General features: G+C 42.1%; 1 protein-coding gene across 1 annotated transcript in view; it reads left to right on the top strand.

The window, feature by feature from the left end:
* LOC138540423 (calcium-activated chloride channel regulator 1-like) overlaps positions 1-19,715 on the top strand; it is a 493,684-nt gene that overhangs the window by 358,813 nt on the left and 115,156 nt on the right. The window contains exons 8-9 of the mRNA XM_069641684.1: positions 2,165-2,345; positions 12,052-12,158. Of these exons, the coding sequence (XP_069497785.1) occupies positions 2,165-2,345; positions 12,052-12,158 (288 nt within the window). The remainder of the gene's footprint in view (positions 1-2,164; positions 2,346-12,051; positions 12,159-19,715) is intronic.

Raw genomic sequence — 19,715 nt, 5'->3', positions numbered from 1 at the left:
GTGCATGTCCATCTGTGCTCTCTAGTAATGGAATGGACACAGTTAACGAATACTGGATCCTGCAGAAGAACCCACTTGTTGTCCTCGCTCTCACCAGCTTCAAACAGGGATCTGCATGCACCATATTCCCGATATTCCTTCTGTCCCTGCCCTTAACACCGTGATTTAAGGCACAGTATGAGCTGCTGATTTAAAGGGATTTTCCTTGCAGGAAGAAGCCATCTCTACTAAGTAGTCGGGGGTGGTGAAGGACGACGGTGGTGGGGATTCCAAATGGGAGGGACCTAATCTAGCGTGTGATACTCTTTTGCGTCGTTTAGTGTGGAACACTCTTAATATTACAATTATGTTGTGGTACTACCAATCATTAAAGAATGTTTGATGAAATACTGGAACTGTAGAGCTTGATGAAATGCTGTGACTATAACTGTTCATTTTCAGAGAAAGTACTGACAGTATCTTACATATATATGGTTTTTCTGGGGAGCCTAGTTGTATGTACTTAATGTGGCAACATCTACTGTTTGAATTTTGTGCACACATCTATTTCAACACTTTTCATTTGTTTTAAACTATGGGCTAACATTGATAATAGATAGTGTTAGGAGAATATTGTGCAGGTTTGTGATCTTTGAATAGCCTTTTCACTGTTTTAAAACACCTTGATATGTTGTGGCTGTTTAATAAAGAGTAAGGTGGTAATCCAGCCTTGTACACTCTGTTGAGCACATGCCACTTTTTAACATGCCACCATCAAATCACTGGTGTCCACACCATTGAGAACCCAGTGCACCTACACTGCAATGGCTGCACAAAATGGTAGGACTGCTGGGACTGTGTCTCATCACCAAACTGGGTAAAGCGGGTTTTTCTACGATTGACAGGGCGCAGGAAGAGAGGGGTTGAAAGAGGGAGAGGGCAGTTGTTGGGTGACGATTGGCTGATGATTACTAAATAACATCAGGCTTTTCACATTTACTTGTTTTTCTTTGAATGGTATGCATTATTTTATTTTTCCACAACTAACCCTTTGAAAAGAATAACTAAGAACACTACTCAGCCAGGCTGACTGCTAAGTGCGTTTAACACTGGATCCAAATAACAGTGTTTGAGCTGCAGGTCACAGATGCGTGTCCTGGCAGCGTTTCTACTTTCGAAGGGGGATCAAGTGAATGGCACTACATTGTTGAATAGTATCACCTGTTATTCACAAAGATAAAACATGGAAAAAACAATGGTAGCATGTGCTATATGAATGGCAAGTTATTAGTAAACAAGATAATTTTTACATAACTTCGCTTTGAAGCTTTGCTATCTTCTAGGTCGATAGGCATGACTCAACACCCAGGAGCTAAATTTAGATCCTGCTCCATAAATCTTTATTTCGACCTCTGGAATTGGACTCCATGTTTGTTTGTAGACACCCACATAGATAACCCATCACTTCAGGAATCCAGTGTTCTTGAAGCATCTCTCTTGGGTGTTGACAACAAACACACATGTGCACGTACCTTGATGTGTCAGTATCCACACGGAAGAATGTGCTCCCAGTCAGGTTTGCCGGAATTGCTAAACATAAACCTGTATGAATAACATGACAACATGCTTGCTCTAAGTCTGGCTCTTGATAATAACTAATATTAGGGTTATGATGTTTTTACCTGTCACACGCGAGTAGTGATCTTACTTCAATGAATGAGCAATGCGAAAACAATGGGAAGGCACTTGGCAAAATTGCAAGAGAAATCTGTTTGTCTACCGAGGGTAACACTGTGTCTCCAAGTGATTGGAATATCCTTAATCCATTGATTTACAATAGGGTGGGGGAACAGTGAAAGGAGCAAAGCCATGTTATTGCTGTCACAAAGGACATGAAATTCGTGGTCTTGTTGAAACTACAATCAACTGTGTTGAGAACATTGATTTGTTTGAATCTTTCTGTACATAGCACCAATCTTTTGTCACCTGTTTTTTCCATTTTAGTATTACCATATGTATGAACTATTCTGTTTTTCTCAAAGACCTGACGAATGGTGGAGTTACTTCTCCAGACTCTGGCATTGTATGTCTTTTGACAGAAACACCAGACCCTGTTGTAGAATAGCGATATTATATGATAGGTCTTCATTCTATGTTATCACCTCTGAACACGTTCTCTTTCCAGGTGATTCAAACTCTCGAAGGCAGTAATATAGATGGTTCTGAGATTGTGCTGTTGACAGCTGGAGAGGACAGTAACATAGAAGACTGCCTTTCAGAGGTGGCAGCGAGTGGATCTACCATCCACACCATTGCTGTGGGATTCCACGCATCTATAGAGCTTGAGCAACTTGCAGACATGACAGGTACATTGTATTTTGGGTAACATTTCATTTGTCTCAGCTTTCTTTCCCCATCATGAACTTCTATTTCTGATGTACATTGTTGAATATGACATGCCTAAAGTGAAGTGTCATTGGGTGCTTAAGAGAGCAACTATCATCCTGGCTGGATGTAGAAAGTAACTGAAATGGCAAGATTAATGCTTTAATATATATCACAGGGTCAGCGATGGAGACCCCAGTAGTCATGTTTAAGTTGGCTTTCCTATAGGAAGTGCATTTTTTTGAGTGGCTTATAACTTTTGCGCTGTTTTTTTAAAATGTATTTATTTATTTATTGTGCATTTGTAAGGCGCTTATACATCAAGTAAATTGTGTTTCTAAGAGCCCACAGGGCAACGGGGAGGGAACATGCGAGTGAAAGGCAAATATAATAACAATGAAGAGAAAGAAAGAAGGGGTCCTACTAGGCCTTGTGAGCATTCATAACGTGCATGTGCAGAGAGAGAGAAGGGACGAGGGGGTGGGAGTAGGTGCTAGGGGATCCATAGAGGGAAGGTCTAGGGAGTACGTCTGCACGCAGCTGTTAAGTGCCTAGCAGAGATCACTTGGTAAGATTGGTCAACTGCCAATACAATAAGTGCAGGCCTGTGAGACAGGCTAGTGGGCCAAAAGACACGTTTGATGAATCCACAAGAAATTTTTCAAAGCAAATATAAACCCACATTTTAAATGTTTTGCAGTGTTTGGTGCAGTTACGATGTGGAGGGCACCAAGTTGTAGGGAGGTTTCCAAACTTTTCAAAATCTGTTTAGACTTGATTGTGATTTTTCGTGTTGACATGGCTACCGCTGGTACCTCTGGACAGATTTGCAACAAGCTTGCGTGAGGAGCAGCGGCTTGGTACCAAAAGCTTGCATTTGCGAATTTGGTGTTAATCCGTCCAGCAGATTTTTTTAAATGTCCAAAACAAATGTAAAAAAAAAGAAAATAGTTGTATCGGTTTGATCTGTGGACTAATTTCCTGAATTGGTATCCTCAGACACCTCTGGACCAATCAGCAAGACAAGTAATGTTTGTGGACATCTTGTAAAGGTGCTGCTTGATCAATTGAGAAATGTGAGGTGCTTCAAAACTTTTAAAATGAACACCATGTTAGATTTACAAACTGCGCCTGTGGTCTGCAAATGCTGCAGTAAGAACATTTAAAAAAACACAACATTACACTCGTCTTAGAAATTAAACAAAATCTTGGAAGGTGAGGGTGGTAAGAGTTCAGTGGAATATGTCCTGATGAGGCAAAAAAAAGTGTTTTTTTTTCTTTTCTGAAATGTGCAAACATATCATATGTTGGGGGACATTGCTGTGATGTGCACGATCTTCAAAATGTTCAACGACATTCATTCAGAATATATATTATAGGGTGTCGGTCTTCATCCTATAGTTAAGGTGAGTTAGACTCCCAAAGGATATCGTAAAAATGAATTGCTAATAACTTTTGACTCATGCGACGGATATGGGAACATTTCTAAAGACAACTAGGTACCTGCGGGAATACCGCGATTGCACATTTTGGACAATATTTGTTAAAAAAATAAAAATGTTATTCGGAAAACAACTTTTACAATATAACGAAAGGTAGGAGAATGAAATGTCAAGAACTTAATCTCATTTGAAATTATATATAAACTTTATTAAAGGTTTCATAAAAACTCTCGATAATAGGAGAGATACAGTACATATAAAATTCATTTTCAGACACTCTATAAAATACAAATATGTAACAATGACAAAACAGTTTCAAACACAATTATTCTAAAAAATAGAAACATGTACTAATACAACCATCTAAATTCAAACCTTTGCTATGAATGCTTATGTGTTTTAGGTTTATGATCCTCATGGATCCCTAAATACTTTACAGAATCTGATTTTTCTTTTAGATTATAAACTCAACATGTTTCAGTCCTCTATAACAAATGGTGGGACTTTCTTCAGGAGTAGTCATGATCGTAAATAGGGTAGTTAAGCAATTGGTCTGTGATCTTCTCTGGATGAAGAATCTTTGATTTAAAAATGTAGTAGCTGTTGACAAAACCAAAAATGGCCAGAATCAGTATTCTCATTAGTATTCTAGTAACACGATTAAATCGTTGAGGAAAAATCAGGATAAACCAATTACCTGAGAATCCTAGTGTAGAGGCTCTCTTGATAGGTTGGGAAAAGTCCATGTTAATTGGGCATTTTTTCTTTCCGGGAAGTTAGTATTCTTCCTCTGGTTCCTATGATCAAAAAATCATCAAATCAGGGAGTCATTAGATCTGCCTTTCCTCTGTTAGTCAGAGCTCAAAATGGTCAGGAGTCTCAATATGCGAAACCATGTGTGCTCATTGGGACGATCCTCAGTGTGTTAGGAGGATATGTAATCATTAACTCAGGGGTGTGGTACAACCCCATCATGTTATAATCCAGTAAGGTTGGAAATGTTGGGGGTGAAAGCCAAAGGTAGTACAGGAATGGAAAGCGAATTCCAGGTACCAGCCGGACCGGTGTTCCAAAGGTATGGGTCGCAATAACAATCTTCAGAATTTGTGCTAGCATAAAAAAATCCATGCCGGCGCAAACACTGAAGCATTTGAGGAAAAAAAGGTGGCAGAAAAGAAGTTTGTTCCACCCTTTCTCTGCCATACAAACAATTGAAAATGTAGCATGGCATGAATGGACAGCGTTAAAGACTTACTCAAGGCTTTTACACCTTCCATTCACATTATGCAACCAAAGAACATGAACTCCCTTTTTTCTGTATTTCCACACATGCTATGTCCACGCACTATACGATTAAAAATCATGGAATGGAAGCTGTATCAACTCGCCTTTTTTGGTACTCTTTTATGTTGGCTTTTTTTTCTTGTCAGAGTGTAACCTTAATGTATCCATGTAGTCTTGCACTTTTTCATTACATGCTGCTGTTCTTCCAATATAATTTCAGTCACAAAAAATATTCACTGCATTCTGAATATTGGAAAGAAAATGCTAATTTCCACGCTTTGTAAGATCTACTCCTTCCTTTCTAAAAATGTTTACTCCATCATGTCATATATTATCACTTTCAAAAGATGGCATTCCAAAAGCTTGAAGAAATGCATATACGGTATCACGCCTTCATTTTTCTATTTATGGACAAGACAGCTTGGGTCTTTTCAACACTTGCCTCTGTATAATTCTTGAAAAAATAAACATAGTATGTGAAAAGATTAATCAGACCTGTCAAAGTACCTTTCATAGCAAATTGCAAAGATACTCCAGTTACCTACCCTAAACTATTACCACCACAATGTACTGTAATAACGTTTGGATGTTTCAAATGCACCATATGTTCACACATGGGTAATAGCCGAGTCCACTTCATATCACAAACTCCATACCATACCACCTCCAATTTTTCATAGCAAATATTATGTGACAAGCTCCATGATCTCCATGCTTTCAGCAATTCAAACAAAGCACTTACTGCCATGTCCTCTGCAGTTCAACTCCTCCAACACAAACAAACATAACACCTGATTGGTTGACCCTCTGTTGTCCATGGATACTCGCAGCATTGACAGTCTCTGCAGTCCTATTTCCATGCGTGGAATGGTGCAAAAACATAACTGGATGACAGGTTATGTCTACAAACTGTTGTATAGGTCTGCAGGGCCATGTCTGGGACATCGGGGAACAGGGAAGCCCTTCTTCTCTTTTACCCTTATCTCTGCAACACTCTCTGATTGACTACATTCAAACAGTCACAGACTCATCCTCCAATCACATCCAAAAACCCTACATGTAACCATCTCACCTTAGTTTAACAGTTCTGAGGTATCTTTCGAGAGAGAGCATTTGAGCTGTCATCCTGAGCTGGCTCTATCACAACCTACTTTTACAAAAAGTGACAGATTTCTATTTCCAGGATCTACAGAATCTACATTCCTAAATCTACATCTAAATAGGCATACCACAGGTATGTTGAATCGTCAAAAGTAATATTTTATACCATCTTTTTTTTTAATATAACTTCAAGAAAAACTGTTTTTCTGTGCTAGAAAACATGCTTCAGAGCACCACCCATCACAATAGTTCACTTCTGCTTTTAAAAGTACTTCTGCTTTCATAGTGAATGTTGCATATGCTACTATGTATAGCATTACCAAATTTCATACATAAAAATACCTCAATACCAAGATAGAGTACTAAAAATAATGACACTATAGCAGACCTTCATATTATAATGTACTATACAACTTTGCCTTAAACTTTCCTTCAACTATAAATGGTAGGTGCTTCTGTGTGCTGGTGTGTGCTCTCTGCAAAACATGCTTCACTGCAGCACCTATCCCAGTAGTTAGTTACTGCTCTTAAAAGTACTTCTACTGGCATAGTAGTGCTTTATGTGCTACCACATATAGCAGTACACAATTCCATACCTAAAAATACCTCAATTACCAAGCAAGAGTACAGAAAATAATGGCATCTTTTATAAATTACCTGCCTTCTGTCAAAACTATAACAGACCTTCATATTAAAATGTACGATACAAGCCTGCCTTAAACATGTCTTCAACTATGACTTATTTTGTGTGCTGCAACACATGCTTCACTGCAGCACCCATCCCAATAGTTAATTACTGCAGTGCACAATTCCATACTTAAAAATACTTCAATTACCAAACTAGAGTGTAAAAAAGAATGGTATTGTTTGAAAAATGACTATGGGATCAACACATTTAAATTGACCAGTTTGTGGTGTATCTTCATATATGTGTGTTGTTTCTTTTAAATTATCTTTCATGATGATATGTTCATAGTATTCATTGTTCTATTTGAGATAGTCTAGGAGTTATTTACCTTTGTTCAAGTCGCCTAGTTGTTGACAATTTGTTTTGTCTTTTGCTGGAACACCGAGTACACCAGAGTTCTACAACTTTTCACTCTACACATGTTGTGTCCCACACCTATGATCTACACATCTCTATGCCCCATGTTACTTCCAAAATTCAATTTGTATAAGTTCCCCAACATTCATGTTCCTCATCCCTGTACCAAACGTGGAAACACCAGGAGTACGGTGACCAGTACATCAATCTTTAATTGCTCTAGTTAATGGTGTTAATACTATAAGACAGCAACTGTCATCCCTCTCCTTATGAAACCTTGTCTGGATCCTAACTATCCTTCCAACTTTCACCCTGTCTCTCTTCTACCACACTATTCTCAAAATCTAGAGTGAGTAGAATTCAATTGACTTACTGAGTCCTTGATACTCACAACCTATGGGACCCTCTTAAATCTGACTTCCAACCTAACCATTCTACCAAGACAGCACACCTCAATGTCAGCAACTTAATCTCTAACAAACCTTCAATCTATTCTTATTCTTGTTGACCTCACATCAGCCTTTGAGACTGTTAACCATTATGACCTTCTCGCTATAATATTTCTCCTTGGCATCAGAGAGAAGGCCCTCACTTGGTTTGCTTCATGCTTTGCCCCCAGACACTTTCAGGTGTCCTGGAACAGCCATACCTTCTGACCCACCCATTTTACTGTTGGAGTTCACCAACGTTTTGTCATTGGTCCATTTCTCTTCACTCTCTATACTACAGCTCTTGGCACCTTGATCTCCTTTTATAGCTTCTCCTATCAACTCTTCGCTGACAACACTCAGATCTCATTCTTCTTTCACGCCTTATCTGATGAACTGTTGTTAAAAATGTCAAACTGTCTCGTCCATCAAATATTGGACAGCGTCTCACTCGCTCATGCTCAACTCCACTAAGACGTAAGTTCTCTTCTTCCCAACCAAACAGGAAATCTCCTACTCTTCTCTCCTGACTGCCTTCCTTCCTCTGCTCCCGCTCGTAACCTTGGGGTCATCTTTGACCCATCGCACAACTTCTTGCTCTTCATCTCCAAATCTGCCACTGCAGCCGACCTCCTCAATGTCAGAAAAATCTGTTATCTTCTTCCTTTCAATACTGCTAAACAGATAATCTCCTCCTTAGTCCTTTTTAAATCTCACTACTGTGCAGGTCTCCTCTGTGGCCTTCCCAATGGTGTTTTTTCACCTCTGCACAAAGACCTCAACTTCTCGGTCTGCACACTTTTCAACATTTCTCACTTTACCTCTACCTCCTCTTCCCATCACCAGATTGACTGGCTTCTTATCATCTTAAAAATTATCCATGGACTCGCCCCACCCTACCTATCTGATCATCTCAAACCCTACTCTCCCCATCACTTAAAATCATCCTCAGCTCACCTCCTTGCCACCATTCCAGCCCTCTATGCTCCTTTTCGTTTTTGCTCTCTCTCTCTACTACTCTGGAATGCTCTGCCTCCCCCTCTCTGTAGTACTCCAACTCTACCACTACATGAATCCAACCTCAAAGCTCTCCTTCTTTCAGAGAACCTGTTTCCTAGTGCTCTATGCTACTGCACCACCCGGTTTTCCTCTCTCCCCTCCCTTCATGGGCAACAGTACAGAACCTTTCCATTACCCCTCCATCCTTAATTCAGCACTTAGGTCAACATTCCATTCCCATGTCATTCTGTTCTGTCCTCATCCCTGGTTTATGTTTCCACCCTCCCCTGCAACATGTGGTCTTCAAGTCACAAGGCCTCATTATGACCCTTGCGCTCCTGGAATGAAGGGGGCCGGCACGGGACCGGGCCCCTTCATTCCAGGAGCGCGTATTACGAGGTTCCCTTCGCGGGACCCGGATTGGACGCCTGGTAAAACCGGACGTCCTTTCCGGGTCCCGCGAGGGGAAGAGGGAGGTAATAAAGGGCCAGATGTAATCTGCCCATTATTACCTCCCTCCCCATTCCCATTGAGCCCTATGGGGGCTCAAATGGGAATGGGCATGGGTTCCTGCAAGGAGGAATTACCAGGCCCTCCAATGTCAGAATGACCCGGTTATTTCTCATTGCAGGAACCCAGAAAAGGAGCCCGGTTTGGAGGCAGCCATGGAGCTAATGCCGGCGAAATGCTGTGGTATTTGTATGGTGGAAAGACAGGGAGCAGCAGAAACTTAAACTATTATCTGCCCCTCCTCTGGACCTGACACATCCATGAAAATGAGCCATGACGTGAAGGAAAGGCGCAAAAGCCTTTTGCAAGGCATGTATTCCATTCATTTACGTTACATGCTCATTCAAAATAAGCTACAAAGAATTCCTAAAGTATGTGGGTGTCCACAGTCTACAATATTGGTCAAACGTTAGATAAACATTAAGGGTCTGTTGATGGCTATTTTTTCAAAATGTGGGCAATACCAATAGTACATAGTATAAATGTGGGCACTTATATAACAACAAACATTCAATTGCATGTGTCAATATTGGCAACATAGAGACACTATTACTTTCTCTTACCTGCATTAACTGGCATAGTTGGATGGGCTCTTGTGCTAGAGTAGGGATGCTATTTATGATTTGAGGTCTGTCAGTATTATTTGTGAAGTCTGGCAGCAGTGTTTTGATCAACCATGCAGCAAGTTTTATCCGGCAGACTGGTGCATCCTGTTGATTCTGTGTTGAGACTGGAGGCAAGCATTATACTTTATTTTCTTTTAATTTCCCTCTTGATAGCCTTTCAAAACTTTAAACTTTAACTTTTATTTTATTTTTTATTTTCAAACAAACAAACAAACAAAATAAATGTTCAAGGGACTACAAATCCACCCAAGTGCCTTGCTTTCTGTAATTCTGTGTCTTCAACTTCCACCTATCAGTACTCAGGATCTCTTTTGACTCTCATCCTGTCTAGGTCCCTTCCTGTTTCTTTTTTCTGCTTACTCACAGATAAGTGGGGATCAGCATTTCTGTGTGTGTGGGTTGGTGAGGCGGCCCTCGTGGTTTGTGTCTGCTGAGGTGGTGAGCCCCTGGTAGCTTGTGTGCGCATAGGTGGTGAACCCCTGGTGGCTTGTGCGCACTGAGGTGGTGAGCCCCTGGTCTGGTGGGTCCTCTGCCTTGGTGTATCCTGCCAGTCCCTTTGTGTGGTGGTGGTGCTGTTCAAGGCGTGTCTGGGCAGATGTCGGGATGAGCCTGTCTCCTCATCATCCACATTGCACTCGGAAGATCCCTGCGTGCCTGTTGGGGAGATAGGGTGTTACATGAGGACAGGGCACCTAAAATTATTTTCATGCATTTCAAAGCTTACAGGGGGGTTGTACAGGACAGTTTCTATCATGCTTGGGCCTGACCTGTTTATTATTCATGATGTTGGTATTGCTGGGGCATACTACGTGGGAGGGACACAGTTTGGAATTGTTGGGATAGCCTTTTCATGCATATGATGCAAATGTACAGCTGGCATACTGCAGACAGTGAGTGGGTTGGTACTACACATGCCCACCTGACGTTACTGTGCCCCTGCCATGGATGTGTGTGCAATGGTGCTTGCATGTGTTCATTGGCTGAACTACTCAGAACTCTGGATCTCTGGTGTCCCCTAGGTGCACTGGTACAAGGGTGCAGTCGTGGGTGGCTCTGGTCGATCAGACGCACTGCACCCACTCACAGTGCCCGGCTGTCAGACATTCACACTGGGGATAGAGTGGTGGGCTATTTACAATGTAATTTGCAAGGGGGTTGACTCACCTCCAGCCTCCTGGGTGCCAGTGCCTGCCTCTGCTCCTCTCATTCCCTCAATGGATGCCATGTCGATGAGAGTGGTGCACTGCTCCTCCCATGGTGCCAGCTCCTGTGGTGGTGGCGATGGCCCTCCACCGGTCGCCATGCTCTCACTGCTGTGCTATGCCAGGAGGCCCCGGACATGGACCGGCAGGTTGTTAAATAGCTTGCGGCAGTCCTCACCATCCCTGGTGACACAGACTGCCGCAGTGACCTTCTGGCTAATGTCTGCCCAGATGTGGGTACGTCCCTCAAATGCTCCTGAGACATTTTTTGAGGTTTGTTGGAGTGGATGGCTTCCAGGGGCTCCGATTGTGGGTGAATTGTGATTCCCGAAATGGCCGTCGCTTTGTTTCCCGTTCCTGCAATGACACATTTCATGCGGCGTTCATAATGCGAGATGCTGGCGGTAACACAATGTTCGTGGAGTTTTTGGGTTTTCAGCCACTGTTACTGCTGAACGCTATTTGCGTTAGCACTCGGCCGTGTGTTCATGCCCGCCAACTCATGATGGGGCGTTGTTTGCGCAAAGACTCATTAACGCAAATACTGCTCAGCGGTATATGCACCTGGATACCGCCAAACTCGTGATGAGGCCCTTAGTATTTCATGGAGGATAAGTTCTGCGCAACCCATGTGTTGATCGATTTTGTCAGGTGACTGTATATTTGTTTTTATTTGTAAGAGGCTTTGTTATGATGTTCAGTGCAGCACATTATTATTCCACAATCCCATTTTTAAATTTAGTCACACATCTTTCAAAGAAGACAATTGAACAAAAACCTATTCAGTATTTTAAGAGTCATAAGACTAAAGCTTTTCAGAAAAAATATCATTAATGGAAATAAGTGCATAGGGATCCAAAGCCAGATACACTGATGACATGGAGTGCGATATATGAAAAGCCATTAAATATGCAAATAAATGTCCTGCTACAACATAGTTTTTGATTTCTAACTGCAATAGCTTTGAAGCGGAATGTTGCTGCAATGCTCTTGAACACACTTGCATTTAACTAGCATTATTTAACCTTTTTTGATTACGCTCATTTACAGCGGGGTCTAAATTCACTGCCACCGATAGATTCGACTCCAATGACTTAATTGATGCTTTTACCGGAATATCATCACAAAATGGGAATGTTCTGCAGCAGTCTATTCAGGTTTGTTGATGAAAAGATTGTGGTTAAGATTTAGAAGCATGTTATATCATTTTTATTTTTGTATTTTATGAAAGCGCTTTGCTTGCACACATGCAAACATTTCGCAAAAACATACACCAAAAGAAACAAATCAACACCAATCCATGTGCAACCGACAGATCAAATCTCACCAGCTAAAGCAATGTCACTGGCTATTAATGTGATACGTTACTAATAACAAATATTGTAACTATTATTAAATGTAAAGCCAGTTATTTCATTATCCTTTCAAATACATCACAACAGATTATACACATATCTTCATCAAACATGTTATATATATGGGACCATATGGGACCATATCAGTCATACATGCTTTTGAATTTTTATCTGGTCACAGATTCTCAGCAAACTGCTTCTGCTTTTACCTCTTGGAGCTGCTTACATATTTCCATTGATTTGTAAGGGACCTCATGCATGTTAATTATTATTATTATTATTATCATTATTATTATTATTATTATTATTATTATTATTATTATTATTATTATTATTATTATTATTATTATTTAAATTTTTGTAACGTGCCAACATGCCCACAGGCCTCAGGGCGCACATAGAACAAGAAAGACATACTGACATGAACCTGCAGAAAGAGTTGAGATCAGAAGTTCTTAGTCAAGGTTGAACAGATGGGTTTTTACAGCCTTTTTGAAAAGAAAGTAATTCTGAATTTGGTGTATGGCTGCTGGTAGTAAGTTCAAAAGCATGGGGGCCTGACACTCAAAATGAGTGCCTCAAAACCTGGTAAGTTTGGATCTAGGCTGGTTAAGCACAGTAGCTAAAGTAGAGCGGAGGTTTCTGGTCTTCGGCTTGATCTTAATGCGCTCTGATAGGTATGTGGGACTTGTTAGAGTCACGTATTTGTGCGTTAGTGTGAGCATTTTGTGCGTTATTCTCTGTTTTACAGGAAGCCAGTGTAGCTTTTTCCTGATCCTGATTTAACCTGCAAGAATGAATGAGAGAGGATAAACAGTACAGGGTCGCAAACTCAATATATAAAAAATCTGCTAAAGGAGTTTCAGACAATAAAACAAAATCAGCAAAGCCATATTTGAATGACGGAGATGTATTTTTTAAGAGGAAATGTCACTGAAGATCAATAAACAGGTGCATGGTCCCTTACTTGGGAAATCAATTCGTGAAGGCCTGTTTATTTCTAGTCAGAAATGGTTTCCTTTCTCCGCATGACGTTTCAGAAATAACTCAATTTCCATCACATTCTGACGTAGCCATTAGTTGATGTAATTCATGATACCTTTAAAGAGTACACAGATAGTATGACACATTTGCTTCCAAGGTACAGTGAATGCAATGCACATAGATCCAGTACTGCATTATGGGAGCGGTTACTAGTACGTTTTTGAAACACTGATGAGCGATGATATTTTCTACATTAGCACCCGGGGAGTGGTAGCAGCCAATCAGCAGACCAGAACATGGACCTTATTGCGTGGGACAAGCACACGTTCCATTCTTACTCCTGCGCCACTTCCCTGGGTGCTATGTTTTGTTGTCCACTGCCTCCCCAGGATCTCTTTTGCCCCTGTCACTGGTCACCTCTTGTCTCACTCGTCCCAGATACCCCCCACCATCAAAGGCTCTGCCCTGGTCACGGACCCACACTCACCTGTCCTCCAGTGTCTCCATTCTTTGTATCCTGGCTGCCCGTCATGATGCCAGCAATATTATTATATATATTTTTTTTATGAAACTGGTTTGAAGTGTAGGTGTCCTTTAAAAAACATATTAGCAGAGCATGTGGGGGTCTCTGGCTGCTAACAGCGACAATGGTCTAAAGAGACAGGCTGTACCATGTTGTTGCATCCCACAGCCCATCAGTATAGCCCTTACTTTGCTAAGGACCGTACCTATGGATGGCAGAGAGGATTCACGGTTTTTAATGATTTCTATGGCAGGTCACTAGTGCCGTACCTCACACTCTTATCTAGTGATAGCGTTTTCCATCATAATCCTGGCACACCCCGGCCTATCCAGGTGCCAGGTTATTAAATAGTAAATATTGGCCTTATGCTCTAAGCTCTATGTTGCTATTAGGGAGAACCTAAAGGCAATTGCCTTTTCTAGACTTCCTCAAGGACTTTCTAAACGAGCCGTACACTACCATTTTTGTTAGGAACTAGCAGATGTTTTCACAATGTGGATTCCAGACACTATCCAACTCGGTCCTCTGCCTCTGACACCCTGAGTATTGTCTCTCTGCCGCAGTATATTTGTCTTCTCTCTACTCTCCTGAGTCCAACTCCACCCACCTTCTCTCCTTGTTCTCCCTGCCGCTTCCTCTTCTATCCCTCTGATGTTTCTCATTCCTAATACTCAGCACCAATCTTTGGTGTTATAACTCCCTCCTCCACACTACTACTCCCACCTCCCATTGCTGTTTCCTCCTCGACATGACTACTTCATCCTCCACACTACTACTCCCTCCTCCACACTACTACTCCCTCCTCCACACTAGTAGTCCCACCTCCCATTGCTGTTTCCTCCTCCACATGACTACTTCATCCTCCATGCTACTACTCCCTCCTCCACACTACTACTCCCTCCTCCACACTACTTCTACTAATCCACCCCACATTCTACTCAGACACTTTCCTACCATGCTAACACGCTCTTTTACTCACTCTTTCCGCTTTCACACCCGCACCACACAGTACCACTTGCTCTTACTAACCAATTACCTCACCTTTTCCTTAATTCCCCTCCACACTGCAATCTACTGCCCTTCGCCCTACTGGTCTTTCTCCTCCTGCTTCCCATGACCACTCCCGAACAACCCACAACACAACTTCCCATTTCCTGGTACCCCTCTTATCCTCCCTGCCTTCCAATTGGATAACTGGCCATGCCCAAGCGGGTCCTGTCTTCCATGCGTGGGAGGTCTTACAAACATTGGAAGCTACAAATGGCAGGCTAAACCCAAACCCTTTTCTCTACGTGGGGCCACTGTGGCAACCTGCATGGCAAAGTGTCCAATTTCGTGTTAGGGTGCTTTTGCGCAGCATCCCTCAAGGTAAGTGAAGTCTTGTTATGCAGTTCCTACTCTGGTAAAAGACCCAGGTCATGTAGGCTAGCTGGAGCGGTTTGCTTCCGTGTTTTCTGGCACTGGGGAGAAGTGCGCAGTGCCGGGGAAAGCTGTGTAGGATCTCTGTTTTTCATACTGCTGCTGCTCTATCTGTGGATGGACTCTGTACCTACGCTGGAGGCATGCACATGGTGGGGTTGCTGATGGATCGTAGTGCTGCGGGCGATCCCTCCATACTGCGACTGTCTGACTGGTGACTCTAGGACAGAAAAGGTAACATTTGTCCGGTACTTTTTTTTTTTTAGAGGTATAGCGTGATGCAAGCTGGTACAGCACTATACATAAAGATGCATGTGGAGGGGACAGGAATTGTCACCCTCTCAACTGCCCCCTGCTTTGTCTGGCATAGGAATGGTTATGGCTTCCACCATGGTCGGCCTCGCATCCCATAGTGACAAGGTTAAGTTATTGACTTTGTTCCAAAAATTAAGACCTTTAGTAATCACAGGTTTCAGGGACGGATGCTTTCTTAAGGTAATATTAACAATACACCCCCTCTTTGTACAGGATCTGTGCGGGGATCGCATCATTGATCTCAGGAAGTAATGTTACTTGGAGATATTGCCTTGGCTGGGCTCACCACATGAAGGAAAGAGCTCAGAGCTCATGTACTCTTTCCAGTCAGGATTAAGCAGCAGCGGAATGATGCAGCCTGTCAAACATAGTTTCCTCGTTTTATATGTTGGGGCGTATCTGAAGGCTCTTGACAATTCACATGGTTCAATCCATTATGTTTGTAAACCTTCCATTTGTAAAGAAGGTAGAAAGTTGAGAGGGTTATTGTGCACCAATTCAAACATTTGGTGCCACTCAATGAGTGGCGTCCAGGCAGTAAGGTTTGGGAGGGGTCTCTCACAGAGAGCAGGGTCAATTGGGCACCCCTAACCCAAAAACCTTTAATGCCTCGCAGAGCCACCCAGTTGCATTCCTGATGAGGGTTTCACAGTTCCGTCCCTGATGAGGTCGTTGAGGACTCAACAGAGAAAAGTCAATTTACCAGGCACCGAATCAGTGAAAAATATAAGAGCTTCACTTAAGATGGTCTCACAGGCTCCAGTGAATATAGTAATCCCACATCTGTGAATATGTGAAAGTGAACCAGGTGGGCTGGGGTGTTGGGGTTGGAGGGGTGGGTGGTGGGGCAGATTCTGAGAAAGATAATGATGCAATGACATCCTCGACTATAAATAGTTGTAGTGCTTATTAGGTTTGTTTGATTTTGATTTAACTGCTTGGTTGCATAGTTCTGATTTACTCTGTATATTGTTTAATTGTAAATAAAGGTTAAAAAACTGAAATAATCCCACATCTCTCTACTCTGTCAAATCTTGGCAGAGACAGGCATCCTGAGATTTTATGTTGTCTGGAACCGTACCAGCTGAAAATGTTGTACAGGAAATGCCGAATGTGCATAAAAACGCATTCAGCATGGCTAAAAGCCTCAAATACCATTATATCCAAAAGGGGTTGCAGGGGAATTCCCCACTCCCCATGTGTGTTATAATGGGATACAGGGGCTGTGGGGGCTGCAGTGGTATCCCTCACTTTCCAAGGAAGGCGTGCAGATCGAAACAATAAACTTTAACAATATAAATATATAGAATAGCACCCTGCAAGGGCAGTCACTACCCATTTTAGGGGTAGGAGACATACGTTGCATTGGGAAGGCGCGAAAGGAGGATCGGATAGGAGAGAAGGTAAGTGGAAACAACTAAGGTAAGTGGGGAGCGGAGGTTGCGGGAAGGGAGAAAGCGGGTTTTCGAACATTTAATTATGCAAAGTTTTCCGCTTCGCATAATTGTGCTGCATTCTTTTATGCTAAGGTAAAATCACGTATATCCATATGGAACCATTTACCCTATGTAAATGTTTTAATGACATGGTGAGAGGAGCCGAAGAAATACTTGATGAGGTGCTCTTGCTCCCAAAGAAAGAGGGCTTTTTTCCTCCCTTCCCCAGCAGCCCTTTCTCATAAATACATGATAGCTACTACAGCGGCTTTTCTTGAAAGAGGGGGCAGCCTACACTCTTCTCTGGTACAGAGTATTTCGACATCTGCATTTAAAACTAATATTGCTAATGGTGTGCACGCTTGCTGGCCTGAAAAATAGTATATCTCTGTAAATTCACTTGCTCAATTATGTAGCGAATGTCTATACAGTATCTGACCATGATGAAGCATTGTGAAATGTGCTTTCATTACTTGCCTGTGACTGGAGTATTACCTGCAGATACCTGTGTGTTTTGGTTAATGCAGCCCAACAGACTGCATGGCGTCACTGAGACCTGGCTGCACAGTGCAGCAGGACTCTCACTCTCCATACCACCAAACTACTCCCTCCTTAGATCCTACAGGGTGGATGAAGCAGGAGTGGGTGTCGTCCTGTAAGTGATTTCAATCCGGCACTTCACCTAAGTCAATGCCTAGCGTGTAATGCACAACTGAAACCCTGATTTATTTGTGTCTAAAAGTTCTTTTATTCTGAACGATGCACCACTCATATCAGGCCCCTCACTTGGAACCAGGAATCAGGCCGGTTTGCAAAGTTAAAAATATTTATTTATGTAGTTCACAATATAATCACGCTATGTTTAATGGTTATACAATAATCACCAATGGGGTGAGGTAACACTAAGCAATCTCTTTAATCACAAGGAGTAATAATGAGAAAAACAATTCAGCACAGAAATAATACTTTTGTGTGTTCAGATCAAATAGCAGTGTGGTTACTAGCTCCCCCTCCACACCCCTCAACCCCCAACAATAGACAATGTAAAGAGATAGAAGAAGAGAGAGCAGGTATTCAGGAATGCAGAATGCAAACAAAATATCAATCCCAATTTCTCCCCAGCAAAACACGAGAGAAACAGAATAGATTGGCAAACTGTCAAAATGGTTTTAAAGTTATCTTAGAATGAATTGGATAAAACACTAAATATGGACTAAATTGCTGAAATTGTTTAAATTCGAATGGGAGCCGCTTTAGCCATCTTTTCGTGGTCTAAAGCGTGATTTCCATGGGTTTTGGTAGGCATAGGGGTTTTGCGGCCATTTTGATCATTCTGGCACCCTCAGCACACAGTGATGCCGCAGGGCAGAGCATAAGTGGGTTAATACATCCCACAGTCCTTATTGGAATAACCTCTCTGACCCTTAGTGAGATCCCCAACCCCCCACAACCAGGTTACTCCTGTCCAAGCTTCTTATCAACCCACAAACCACCATCAATATCCTCGTTATCTTCCACCAACCCAACCACCAAAATTGCCTCTCCCCTTTTATTAAACCAGCCATCAAATTGATATGATATGGCATTTGTAAATTCCTCGTCTTAGGTGACTTCAACCTTGATGTCAATGATACACCAAGTCACTCACAGAGATTCACTTTTCCCAACTAATCCACTCCCCAATATACTCTAAAGGATGCAACTGGACTGGATTCTCACACTGAACACTTCAGTCGCTGTCACCTCCATCATGCCTGTGCCCTGGTCCAACCACTCTCTCATAAATTTCTGCCTGTCCCATGCCCAACTGACCAGTTGTCAGGGGCAAGGTAAGGCTGGTATCTAATACTATGCTGGGGAAAGGATTTACAGAATAAGAAATAGGGTAAATGTATCCCGAATGTAAATCCTCGTTTCCTTAAAGACTTTCTTCAGATATCTGCAGTGTACTCTTCGCAAGATGGAGGACTGGATCTAGCCCAAGACAAAATGGGGGACTCTCAGGAGTAGTTCTGAAATGGAATGTTGAGAGCAGGTTGGAAGGACTCACGATTCTTAACTGCAGTTCATCAATTTCTGTGAAGAAGATAGGACCTGTGTGTTAGACTGAAGCTCAGAGGACTAATTCATGTGAACATTTTAGAAAAGCTTGGAACAAGACAACTTGGAGAAATGGCTGCCGAACTCTAATTACTGGTGTGAGTGCACCGTTATAGAGAGTTTATTTAAAGCTATATTTCATTTTGGAAGAAAATAATCTCTTTATGAACATTTTGTAATTGCAGCATCAATGTAATATGTGTGTATCACTGACGTGCTGAACCTCTGAACATAAGACTTCTTAGTTTGTGAAAGTTGGTTGAGCGCTGGCCAATCTCCTTTGCTGCATTTTACAGCACGTCTCAGCCGCAGTATTTTTATCACCTCAGTAGTGTACATATGTCCTTTCCTTCCGACAAGAGATTAACTGCTCAAGGTCGAGAAGGAAGTTTCTTTCATTGCCTAGTGCTGTGGTAGATTGAAATGTATGATCGTGGTATGGCACCAGCTGCAGCTTTCGTAATAGTCAGTGACTCGATTGTGGAGCTAGGCAATTTTGCTACTTTACACGCACCCAGCCCACTTCTGAAAATAATTTAAAAGACATAACAGACACCTCTACTTCGAGAACCGAGCAGAAAG

This window comes from Ambystoma mexicanum, chromosome 1q (assembly GCF_040938575.1).
Source record: "Ambystoma mexicanum isolate Mex_15411 chromosome 1q, UKY_AmexF1_1, whole genome shotgun sequence".
In the NCBI taxonomy this organism is placed as follows: domain Eukaryota; kingdom Metazoa; phylum Chordata; class Amphibia; order Caudata; family Ambystomatidae; genus Ambystoma; species Ambystoma mexicanum.
The sequence above is the reverse complement of the archived record's forward strand: the minus strand, read 5'-3'. Positions and strand labels throughout refer to the sequence as shown.